The sequence below is a fragment of the Carcharhinus amblyrhynchos genome, chromosome 23 (assembly GCF_965287045.1).
Source record: "Carcharhinus amblyrhynchos chromosome 23, sCarAmb.v2.hapA, whole genome shotgun sequence".
Lineage (NCBI taxonomy): Eukaryota > Metazoa > Chordata > Chondrichthyes > Carcharhiniformes > Carcharhinidae > Carcharhinus > Carcharhinus amblyrhynchos.
The window spans coordinates 20,894,382-20,907,498 of record NC_137346.1 but is presented as its reverse complement, the minus strand read 5'-3'; the positions used below and the strand labels follow the sequence as shown (position 1 = coordinate 20,907,498).

The following is a 13,117-nucleotide window of genomic DNA, read 5'->3' as shown; positions in this document are numbered from 1 at the left end:
TTTTAAAGCTCCTAAACTAACCCCAATTGCCTGCATTTGGCCCATATCCCTCTATAGAGTCACAGAGTGACTGTGTTTCAATGTTAAATAGTAGCTTGTAAAATGGAGTTGAATCTCTACTTAAAAAGCAAGAGAAAGGTAGGATATAGGGAAAGAGGAAAGCAGGACTAACTGGCAGCTTTTTCAGAGAGACAACACAGATACAATGGGCTGACTGGTCTTCTTCTATGGGAGTTTAAGTTAATATCTTTGAAAAATAACAGACAGAAGAATTTCATTAACACCGTAACTTCCCATTTCCTAATAATGCACCATGCAATTTTGTGCAGAAAATTGCATTTCCAGACTTAATGCAGGGGCATAAATAGAGAGCTGCTGTGGCTGCCTTGGGGAGATTGTGAAGGAGTAGTGTGTTGTTATCTGATCACAAAAGGCTACAAGTAATCTCTCCAAAGTAGAAAACAACTGCTCCAAATTGACCATGGCACTTCATATCTTACTTGCTTGGTTAGAATATTCATGACTACAAGGAAGAGGAAGAGGCTCAGTGTCAATCCATGTTCTAATTCAGCTTTACCTTTCGGACTCTTACTCTTTTCACACTGCTTTTTACTATCTGCCTGGTACTCCTGTGCATGTCCTGTAAAGTTGTACATACTTCTCCAGGACTCCAAATCTGGCACATCTCCAGACTTACTCTTGAGGCACCTGTTCAGTGGCCTTCTCTAAATCGATGAATATATTCTTCATGTTGCGTTGTACTTCCCAATATTTCTCCACCACCGGTCTCAAAATAAAAAATGGCATATGTGGTTCTTTTTCCGGACATGAATCTGAATAGGCCTTCACGTATATCCATATTTTCCTTCAATCTCTGGTCTATGACCCTCTCTCATGTATTGAAGATACATGGAGGTGTGGGGGCGGTTGGGGGTGAACTCCCCGGAAGTTCTTGCAATCTTGAATGTCTCCCTTTGCTGTAAATAATAGCATCCAAATGGTTTGTCTCGATGCTATTGGGATTTTGCTCTCTCGTGAGAGATGTATGATTAGCTTGCTCACAACCTGGACTCCATAATCAATGAAGCAGGTTCAAGCTCTTGTTGGTATTTCATCCAGTCCTAATACTTTGCTGTTTTTCCATTTGTTTCAGTGCTGTTCGGATATTTTCCAGACTGATGCTAGATGTCATTCCTTGATTTGCAACAGCTTCTTCTGACTTTGTTGTTATTCATTTCTAAGCTAATTAAAAGTATTGGTCCCATTTCTTTTGAGTTTCATGCTCTTGCACTAAAGTTACACCATCTGCATCCATTTCTCATAGTTTGCGTTAACCTCTCTCTGGCAACTGTTATTCTGAAAATATCTTTTAGTCTCTCTTTGGTACATTTCTTCCACGGCCAGAGATTTTTCTCTACCAATCACTTTCTTTGCATTGGTTTTGCTTTTTGGTACTGTTCTTTATCTTCTTTGAACCTTGATTATTTCCACTTCTTTAGTAGTTCCTTCCATACTTTTTACTGCATCATGTGTCTTAATTCCACCACTAAAATTTCTTTTCCAACAAATCTCATTCATCTAGGTTCAAACTTGAATTGGGATGAAATTGATTTTTGCTGATTATAAAGATTCCATATGAAACGACTCCGTGAAGATTCAGCCTTGCTATTATGGCGTATACCACAAAACTCCCCCAATCTGTTTGAATCTCACTGAAGAAAGATCAAGGCAGGAGAAGAACAGGCTATGTTGAAACTGAGTCATATCTTACTGGTACGGAAGAAAATTTCCAGAATCTGCAGTATTTTTATTTTCTGAAAGATGCAATTGTACAGTTTTAATTTCAGTTTTCAAATACGCACTCCTGGGAGCAGGCTCACATTACACAATCACATTTACCTGAGCACCCCACTACAACAACTACTTGTTACAAGCATGGTAACAGATTCCTTCTCGCACTTCAATGACATAAATCTGTGACTCTACAACCAGTCCCTGTAGGTTGAATGCCTATAGTTTGTGGTACAATCAAAAAAGACAAGGGGCATTATTCCCTCAGTGGGTCTTACCAACTTTCTTGATTATCCTGAAGGAGGGGGAAAAAAATGAAAGAAGAAAAGAAATAGTAACCAATCATTTACCTGGCTCTTCCCACCACCACCGTCTGTGCCCAGGGCTGCATGATCTCCATGAAGGATCCATAGTCAAAGAAGCCACTCTGCCATTGTCCTTTTTGTGCTGCATAAATAAAGGAAGTTCTGAATGTGTGCCATTTTTATTTAAATGTACTTTTTGGGGCAGAAAATTTTTCCTTCCCTTCAAACTTCAGCAATTTTTCTCAGTTGCCTTGGACCATTCTCTGGTCTCTTGACTTAGCTGATGACCAGTATATGGGACCTTGGCAAAGTTGCCCTGCAATAATATTGATTGGTTTGTAGCTGAAACCACACATTGATAGCAACATAAAGATTTACAGTACAGAAGGCCACTCTGCCCATTGTTATCACACTGTCCAAAATAGAGCTATCCAGCAAACTCGCACCTTCCAGTTCTGGGTCTGTAATCCTGTAGGTACTTCAAGTGTGGGTGCTTTTTCAAAATAGTAATAAAGGGTTTCTGCCTCTACTACCTCTTCTGACTGCGAGTTCGAGGCTTCCATCACCCTTAGAGTGAAAATATTACTCAACAACCTCCTCATCCTTCTACTAAATACCTTAAATCTGTGGTTATTGACCTCTCAGCAATGGAAATAGTTCTTTCTTGTACACTCAGTACGGTGGCACAGTGGTTAGCACTGCTGCCTCACAGCGCCAGGGACCTGGGTTCGATTCCCAGTTCTGGTCACCATCTGTGTGCAGTTTGCACGTTCTTCCCATCTGCGTGGGTTTCCTCTGGATGCTCTGGTTTCCTCTGTCCGAAAGATGTGGTTAGGTGCATTGGGTATGCTAAATTTGCTGTCAGAATATCTGAACAGGTGCCAGAGAGTGTGATGACTAGGGGAGTTTCACAGCAACTTCATTGCAGTGTTGACGTAATGTTGGCTTTAGAACTCTATCCTGACCCCTCAATTTTATACACCTCAATTAAATTTCCTCAGCCTCTCCATTATTTCCTCATCGGCACAATATTCCATTCCCGGCAACGACCTCAAATTTATTTTGTATCCGCTCGTGTGATCATCACATCCTTCCTGCCGTGCATTGACCAGAACTGTAGGCAATGTGCCAACTGTGGTCTAAATGGTATTTTAGACAACTCGAGCATAACCTCCCTGCTTTTATTTGCCTCACAATAAAAGAAAATTATCCAATATATGTTTTGTTTTAAAAGATTGATTCTTTCATAGGACATGCATTTCATTTGTTGCCCCGCTTCAATTGACCTTGGAGAAGGCAGTGGTTTACCTGTCCTGCTCCCTTCGGAATCTGTAGGCCTGTACTCGAAAGCCCCTGTTCCTTGACACCTCTCAGAAACCCATCATTTATCGTGCACTCCTTGGCCATCTCTGTCCCTGCTAAGTGCAATTCTCCCTTCACACTTCTCCAGACTGAATTTGCCATTTTTCTGCACACCTGACCGATGAGGTTTGCACTGTGTTTAAAATTTGCATCTCTCTACCTTTGTCCTGGAAATCTAATTTCTTCACAGCCATGAGAAACCAGAGAATAAGTGTCAATTCACGCGCCTGCTTTGACTGGTTAACTGAAGTTTTGGAAAAGTAGTTTGAAAAATAATTTGAAAGGGGGCATAGAGGAACAGTTCAGTAAATTAACGGAGTTACATGAAAAAATAACAAAGCACAAAAAGCAATTTAAACCCCAGAGGCTTAGATAAGCAATAGTGTTAACTTAATCACTTCAGCAAGTGTTTTAATCAAAAGCAAAACTGTAATTACCATATTGTTAGTCTACTTCTCAATCCATGTGACTTCGACCCTACAGTATAATGTGACCATCAATCCTGGAATTATCTTGAAGTCAGGTGCCTTTTACATTCCAAACCTGTGTTTGTTGTCAATGTGAAGAATATTGCAGTGCCATCTTCTGTAATAAATTACTTTAACTTTTAACCCATGGAAGATCTGAAGTAACTTATCACCAGGAATCATCTGCTCTTTAAACCTCTCACTAAATTAGGAGCTGGAGCCACTAGAAACACTGCTGGTGCAGCATTCTGGAGACAGGAACAATTACCTCACTACAACATAATGAATACTCAAACAAGTGTCTATAGTGTGAAGCTGGACCATTCCTTTCTCTCAGTACTTAACTCTTCAACCCAAGTAGAGAAATAAGAGGGAAGAGACACCCTTAAGACAGCTTACCATGCTTTTCTGACATGTCTCAAGCACCTCCTGTAAAATTAATCTGAAGTGCTATTACTGAAATGTAGACTGATATCGTTGCTGTGTTGCACTCGCCCAGATGAATGAACCAGTCAATCTATTTTTTGTGGTGTTCATTAAAGGAAGAATATTGGCCAGTGTACCATAGTTTACTGAACTCCAGAGTTGTTTTTAAACATTACCATTGCATCAAGTCTTAGGCTAAAACCTAATCTGACAATAGCAGCACTTCTCTAGTACTGAAGTACCAACCTAGATAATGTGCTCAAGTCCTGGAGGTGACATTTGCTAAACCAAGTCTTACCGACTGTGCCCAGCTGCCTTCTATGGAGGGCCTGTGAAGAAAATGTATATCTCACTTCATCTAAAATGTGTAACTTGTGGTGTTTCGACTGCAAAGGTAGCGAAGATGGAAGTTTGCAATGTAGTCCTTTAAAGAGGTGGCACAGCAGGCTATTCCATAATGCAAAGTCCATTATATACACCAAGAACTGCTGGGGGACAATAGCACCACTGGCTGTTTATATAGATAATTCTAAAATTGAGTAATCTGGATTAAGGGCAAAGACCTGCAGAGCAAGTTCAAGCAATGGGGTAAAAATGAAGCAATACGAATGAGTGAGTCCAAATACAGGCTTCAAATCGATAGATTGTAGGAAGAACAAGGGACACAATGAATTAGGGAGTTCCACAACTGTGTGATCCTGGGAGAAATTAGAGCAGGAGGCATTGTTTGATTTCAACACAAGACATACAGTAAAGTCAATTTGTAAAGATCGATTTGTCCAATAATTCAAATTTCCACTATAACCAAATGATCATTGCAACTGACTGGTCCATAGAGCAGAAAATTACAATTCCTAGTGTCTTTCCTGATTCCATGATCCATAATGTGTAGCCACATTATTAAGTAGTATTGCTCAATGCTCACTGGCACTAGGAACAGCTTGTTAAATAGCTGTTCAGCCTCTCTTCCCCAGTGTGCTGCTCAGAACGTAAGCATGTTTCTGTTTGTCCAGTTATTAGTCCTAACCCAAAACTGACATGTGAATGATGCACGTCAAGGATGGTGTAACCAGAATTGCTCAGTAGCGTCGTCACCAATTCATCCATTGAAACCTTTGCAGCTGAGGATAATTAGCAGCAATTAGTGACATTGAGGTACAAATCCATTCACAAGCTACGTGTCACAACTACAGCAACTTTCACTGTGGAATTACCACAAAAAGCTCAATTCGCTGGACAGTGATGCAAAGTGATATCAACAGCATGAGTTCAATTCCCATACCAGCTGAGGTTATTCATGAAGGCTGTGCCTCCTCAACCTTGCTGATCGCTTGAGGTGCGGTGATCCTCAAGTTAAATTGCCACCAGTCAGCTCTGCCCCTCAAAGAGGGGAGCAGTCTATGGTCATTTGGGAGTCTGGCAACTTTATCTTTACCACAAAAATGATGACAACAGTTGAAGTGCAGCCTCAATGTAGACAATTTCAGTAACACGGAATTAGATGGGGCTGGGTTTTGCAAACCAAAATGATTATTCTAAGAGATGGAACGAAGCGCAGTCTAGCAGAATTCAACAACATATCTTTGCCTTTTTTGGACAACTATGGAATAGATTGTTAATCTGTCAATACCTCAGCTGTATCAGTGCAACAAAGTCCCAGATATTAATCTCGTCAGAATTGTCATTAGTGATAGGAATGCTACAATTGGCCTCAATCTCCCAGTTAGGAATAGGAAAAAATGTCTACAGCTCCCACTTCTGTTCACATTCCAATGCTCCCCTGCTAAAACTGAAAATGTGTAGAGGTCCAGCGAGCACAGATCCTCCAGTCAAGAGTCTGCTGATGCTCATCGTCAAATCCAAAATGTAAATAAATGACCATTTAGTGGTAATAAAAGGCAAGCAACTTCATAAAATCCCTACAGTGCAGAAGGAGGCCATTTGGCCAATCGAGCCTGCACTGACAACACCTCCATTCAGGCACTATGCCCATAACCCTATGTAGTTACCTTGTCAATCCCTAGGACACTAAGGAGCAATTTAGCATGGCCAATCAATGTAACCTGCACATCTTTGGAGTGTGGGAGGAAATCGGAGCAACTGGTGGAAATCCACGGAGACACAGCAGCACGTGCAAACTCCATACAGTGACCCGAGACCGGAATTGAACCCGGGTCCCTGGCGCTGTAAGACAGCAGTGCTAACCATCATGTCACCTTGCAGAAACTAGAGGCCATACCAACATCTGCAGGAGGGGAAGGCAGAAAATGGGAAAACACAAAAATAGGCATGGGGGAGGTCAGGCTGCAGAGTTTTAATTCAAGATGAAATTAGAAGCTCATAATTGCAAGTCAGAAGGTACAGGTTAATATCATCTCAACCATGGCTGCTCAAACCAAGATTTTCTCACCACTTGAAAGAAATAAATTTGCCCAGCAATATAACATACTGTAACAGAAATATGGGATTTTCATAGCAACTTGATTGCAGTGCTAACGTAAGCCTACTTGTGACACTAATAAATAAACATTCCTTACTTGGGTGAGGTCGTCCAGCAAGCATCCACCGAGGGTCATAGGGAGCTTTTGTGGGGACAAACTCAATGGTCCTGTCAATTGGATCCTTGGGCTTGAGAATGGGCACTGAGCTTGACACATTCTATATTTAAAATACAATTTGAAAAACAATATCAGCTCAAATTTACAAGAAACAACTCAATTCTGAATCTACAAACTGGTAAATATATTGTTATATAGCATGGTAAAGAGATGCAAACATTAATGCAACTTCAAGGACTGAATGAATTATCGAACTGCCACTAAATGCAAGTAGTAACATCCACAACGGATCCCATACTGGAAAGTAGGAGACTCAAAACATCATCAAAAGAATCGAAATTTCCTGGGCAAACAATCGTACAAATATTTGTCCCTTTTGTCCCCAACAAATCCTCTTCCTGAAGTCATAAATCTTAAAAATGTTAATTTAATTAAGTTCTGAAAAAAACTCCACCATCTACATTCTCCTTGCAAGTCTTCTTATTGGTGCTATCCCTCCCTGAGTGCCCCTCAGCCCTTACCTTCGATTAACTATGTAATACTGCAATTTGTTGCCTATTAGGCAGAGTGCACAGTGTGTGTTATGGCCTATTATTTATGTAACAGCGCACGTTGGTTGAGTAGAGTATAAGGGTGTTGTCTGTTAAACAAACATGCAGGGTTTTGTCCTTCAGGTCTTATGGCAATGCGGGTCATTGATTGTTAAGTAACTAACAGTGTGGCTATTGTCCTTTAAGTAAAAGTGTATGTCATTATCTGTCAGACATGGAAAAGTACAATTTATTGTCCATTAAATAAAAATGTGATAGTCTGTTAAGAGTGGCTGGGATATCGCTGTTGAGCTGTCAAAAATAATTGCATGCTACAAATTTTAAAAATAGGGTACTTACTATTATTTGTTAAATAAATACTAATGTGGGTTATTGTCTGCTAAGTTTATAACAGCAGTTATGCCTATAAAAGTTAGGTTACTATCATTTTCTCTTAATGGTCATCATAAATAATGACTGACGAACGCATTAAAAGGTTAAAGCATTTTTATCAATATCCAAATTAAGAATACAAACCTTTGGCATGTAGGACAGCCATTGAAGGATGATAACTACTCCCTCAAAGTCATCATAAACCGTCGTGTGGGTCACACCATTATTGTGCATTATCTGGACCCCTCCCAGCTGGTTGTTGGATGTATATACCTCTCGGCCAAGTACCTTGGAAATTTAAAAAAAAACTACAATGTTGAAACAAATAATATATCAGCTCCACTATTGCTCTGGTGGCTCAGAGGTAAAAATCTGTGTCTTTGAGTCTTTCCTACCAGATAAATCCCTCGTAAGGTTTGGTTATGTCATTCTCCACTGACTGCTGCCAGAAAGGCTCATAGCAAAATGTAGAAAAAGACCCCAATGCCATTAGGATTCAACATTTTAAGGAAAGTAGTGGTAAGGAGTTGAAACCAATTGGAAGAAACTAAATTAACCACTTTGAGGAAATATCTTGGCATTTGACCCTGCTGTGGGGTGCCAATTTCCACACAACAAGTTTCAATTTTCAATTTAACAATTCAGCCAAAAAAAAAGAAACTACTTCACTCGATTGGCAACCCCAGGTAGATATTAATTCTAGAATGTTCAAGTGGAGGGGCAAACATATGCAAAGATCATATCTGTCTTTACTCCTGAGTACATAAAAGAAAGGAAAATACACAGAAAATTAATCCACGTAGTGAAGGAAGTTCCATTGCATCAAGCAAACCTTACAAATAAGAAACAAATGGAAGTCTGACATAACTATACAACATTCAGGATAGATATTGCTGCTGACTTTTCAGATGCAGATCCTTCAACGAAATATAGGGTCTACATCAGAATTTAAAACCTGTTGGTTATTTGTACAGTGCCGTCAGGCCTGCTAACGATTCCCGTGTCTTTAGTTTTAATTTCTGCCAGGGTCTGAACAAATTTTTTGTCACCATGTTGTTCAGCACAAACAGGAGGATTTCGAACATGATCCATTCTGTTAGATGGGGATTGGGATTTTGCTTTCTACAGGCAGACACCTTGCAGAGGTAAGATCTCCATAGCAGGAGTTCTCAGGTCTCATTCTGGTCTGTGTGCAGTTAATCGACTGCGGCTGGAAGAACATTAAAGAGAAACTATCTGGGATTACTGGTGGTCCAGCAAAATGTTGCTACGTTGCTGGATGTTTAAAAGTGGACTTTAGGCGGAAACAAAACATGACTGTTGAATGGCTCAATGACAGTATCAGTGTTCACAAAGTGGAGTACTGGAATATCAGGATCCACCTGGAACAATAGGATAACAGATAACAGTTAAGAGAAAAAGAGGGAGAAAAATCAGGCATCAAAAAGACGGCTGCATACAGTTTTACTGATAATCATTAGTACAGTCGTGCCACAGATAATAAATAAACACATCCCTTTACACAAGAAAGATTTTTCTGAGAACTCTGTGCAGTGACAAAGCTTGTGTAAATGTACAAAAGACCAATTTGGTTATGGATTTCTAAAAACAAATATTCAATACATCATTTTAAATCATTATTCTAAAATCAAATCATCAGCTTGTAGAATCAGTGTTAGAACAATTGACTTCCTGGAATTGTGGTATAGTGCAGTGTGGTGTAGTAATTACACCAGGATTTTCAATGTCATTCAGTTGGCATAAGGTTGAATCACATCTGTGCCTGTAGATGTAAATCAGGTTCCAGATTCCAGGGCACTCAGCACCTTAAGACTTAATCAGCAAATACTCTGACTGCAACACTCCTGAACTGCGCAGCAATGTTACACCTTTCTTCTGTCCATTTACCCTTGGGGTGGACACCAAAGGATGCAACAAGCCATCAGCCACTCAACGTTCTGCCTGGCCGTGTAGGTATTTGTAATAACACTTCTGTGCCACGGGCAGTTTATTTTATGAGGAGAGAAGCACATCATTGCAAGCCAAACACATCATTCTGACACTGTCTGCAATAAAACACAGGCTGAGATTTCGACTGCATCGGAGAGATATACCGCACAATAAAAACCAGCAGCGCAGTTTATGCAGTAAACAAGCTCACCGCTTCCCCTCCTCAGAGTGGAGTCCCTTCAGCCCAAGTTCCTCATTATACGATTTATGTGATGATAATTCTGAACACACAGGATGATAGCTCACCTGTGACAGTGAGTTACCAGAGTTCTTCCATCAGTATGAAAGACTCATAACTCAGCAGCACTGCATGTGTAAGTGAGAGTTACAATGGGCTTTTCACAACGAAGAAAACAGCTGGAGCCCACTCCTTCAAGTTCAGCGAAAGAACAGATTCATTTTCCCTGAAATATATTTTTTGTGATAAAATTCAACTATTAGGCTTAAAATAAAATAGTAAAATATAAATACTTTCACATCGAAACCTCTTCCAGACAGTAAATTATCCTTTGAGGTACAACACCTGCTAAGTAAAGAAGGCAGCCACGTTGTTGCACAAAAATACAGGACTGGCATGAGCAGTTGTCTTTTAGTGATACTGGTGGAGGCATTTTGGCAAGGAAACCAGAAGATCCTTTCTGAATTGTGCCTTGGATAGCCACTTGACTGCCAAAGCAGTGTTCGTCCAAACGTAAGGGTGACTCTAGTGTGTCGCTTATAGTTGCCCAATGAAAAGAAATTCAACAATCTCATCCCTACTCCTTCACTTAACTGCATGCTGTTGTAAATCACTGACATAGATTTCAAGACTTAAACCAATGACTAGTTGCATATTTGAGTCCATAGCAATCTGAAATACAAACTAATATACTGGGTAGACTGAGCAAATAAACATGATTTTTTTGCAAGCCGGTGGCCACAGCAGCACGGTCAATGTTTACAGCTAACATTTTACAAAGAGTCACAGAATCCCACAGAGGCTGCCCATCAAATTTGCACTGACCACAATCCCACCCAGGCCCCATCCCCACAATCCAATGCACCTACTCTAGCTCGTCCCCTGACACTAAGGGACAATTCAACACGGCCAATCCATCTAACCCGCACGTTTAGACTGTAGGATGAAACTGGACCACATGGAGGAAACCCACACAAACACGGGGAGAATAAGCAAACTCCACACAGGCAGTGATCCAAGCTGGGAATTAAACTCGTGTCTCTGGTGCTGAGGCAGCAGTGCTGACTGTTGTGCCCACCAGACAGCTACATATCATCAAAATTCTGTCACTTTTATCTCTACAAAGCAATATCAGAATAGGTACCCAGAGCATGCAACAGTAATGCAAAGCCAGACAGATGATGCAGACTGCAGATACATTGATTAAGGCGACCTCAGTCCACCCAAAACCTTTGAACATCATCCACGCTGACCACAACAATGACTTCAGGACATTCATCCACAAGTTTGTCTTCAACACCCACAGCATTGGCAGCAGATTCCACACAAACATATCCATACTACCAATACAAAGCTTTAGTCCCACTCTGTCCAAGAGACCCAGAAAGGTTAAAGGCTTCTGCTCTTAAGGCTGGAACTGGGTACAACTAGCTTTCTTCAACAGAACATAAAAGTACCTTAATATTTATATCACCATCTAGTAAGTTTCTCACCCCATTTTGTAATTACCTAATTTATTCATGAAATTAATAAATTACTCACTACAGTTAACTTAGCTAAATTTCATCTATTTAGAAATTGCATTTAATTAGTAATTTATTGATTATGTTTATTTATTTAAAATCCACACATAGGACACAATTCATAAATCAATTACTTTCTCAAAATTGATAATTACATTTTCACCTGAATTTATGTTTATAGTTTTATCCATTGTAAATCCATCATTTCCTCCACAAGCAATTCCAGAGTTCTGGAGAATAAATAAAGCTATGCAGATAAAAAAAGTCTAGGATGAGCTTTGGCTACCGTGTGCTTGTATGGAAATAAATCTGTATCACCCTTTCATCTGACTGGTTCAATTCTCATATTAATAAAACAGCAATCTATCACAATTGAATGGGCAGAGAAAGTATCAATCAGTAATTAGGAAGCAGGAGGGAAAACCATCAATCATTAAGTTAAAATATGTTTCACTGCTGGCTGTTGCTAACTGACCCTTCTTGATTCAAAAAGAGATGGCAAGTTAACGAAAAGCAGTCAAAATCCTGTTGTAAACCATCTAGGAGACTCAACTGGGGGTTTTCACAGTAACTTCATTGCAGTGTTAATGTAAGCCTACTTGTGACACTAATAATAAACTAGTCAGAGCAATAATTCTTGAAAATAAAGTTGCAATATAAAAATGCGAAAGATTACAAAAATTCACACGGATATGATTAAACTTATATACACCTGACTACGTCTGGAAGGAGGACACTATTATTTTTTCTGAATAAAAGTCCTAAATTTGATGTATTTTTCCAGGAAGTGTATCACTGCTGAAAGCTACAAAAAGTGATGTTGCAGTTATATTTAGTGAAGGAAGGTGGATCATAGAATCCTACAGTGCAGAAGGCAGTCATTTGGCCCTTCAAGTCTGCGCTGACCACAATTCCACCGAGGCCCTATCCTCATAACTCCATGCACTTATCCAAGCTAGTCCGCCTAGCAATTTAGCATGGCCAATCCACGTAACCCGCACACCTTTGGACTGTGGGAGGAAACTGGAGCAGCTGGAGGCACCCATGCAGACATGGGGACAGTGTGCAAACTCCACACAGGCAGTGACCCAAGCTGGGAATCGAACCAGGTCCCTGGCACTGTGAGGCAGCAGGGCTAACCACTGTGCTGCTGTGGATCAATCCTAAGTTTTAGAATATTTCTTCAGCATGAAAAGGCACACCTAACCAGTAAAGAATTGCCTTATATTGTAGGCAAAGATGCATGACGTCTCTCTTCTTAATACATCGGCAGGGGGTAAAGAAAGCTCTGTTCATTTTCCAGGAACCAATCAAAAAACACTTACTTCAAGGTTTCCAAAGTCATTCCCAACAAGATGTGCACCCTTGAACACAGTATAAGCTTTGACTCGCTGAGGCCTGCTAGAGAAACCAGGGCCCAAAGCCTGAAGTTGTGTCTTACTACTGTACACAATCACATTGAATTCTCATGTCTTCTGCTTACGCCTGCTTGTTAAAAAGTTGGCTCAGTATTACTTAGTAGGTTGTGCGAGAAAGAACAACTAACAGCAAATAAGATGACACAGACACATTTA

At 40.2% G+C, this 13,117-nt stretch overlaps 1 protein-coding gene across 1 annotated transcript in view; it reads right to left on the bottom strand.

Annotated features, from left to right (window-relative positions):
- The window catches only part of acaca (acetyl-CoA carboxylase alpha), a 274,803-nt gene that overhangs the window by 72,135 nt on the left and 189,551 nt on the right, over positions 1-13,117 (bottom strand). The window contains exons 45-47 of the mRNA XM_080210370.1: positions 7,977-8,120; positions 6,889-7,009; positions 2,142-2,238 (exon numbers count right to left, since the gene is read on the bottom strand). Coding sequence (XP_080066496.1) covers positions 2,142-2,238; positions 6,889-7,009; positions 7,977-8,120 — 362 coding nt within the window. The remainder of the gene's footprint in view (positions 1-2,141; positions 2,239-6,888; positions 7,010-7,976; positions 8,121-13,117) is intronic.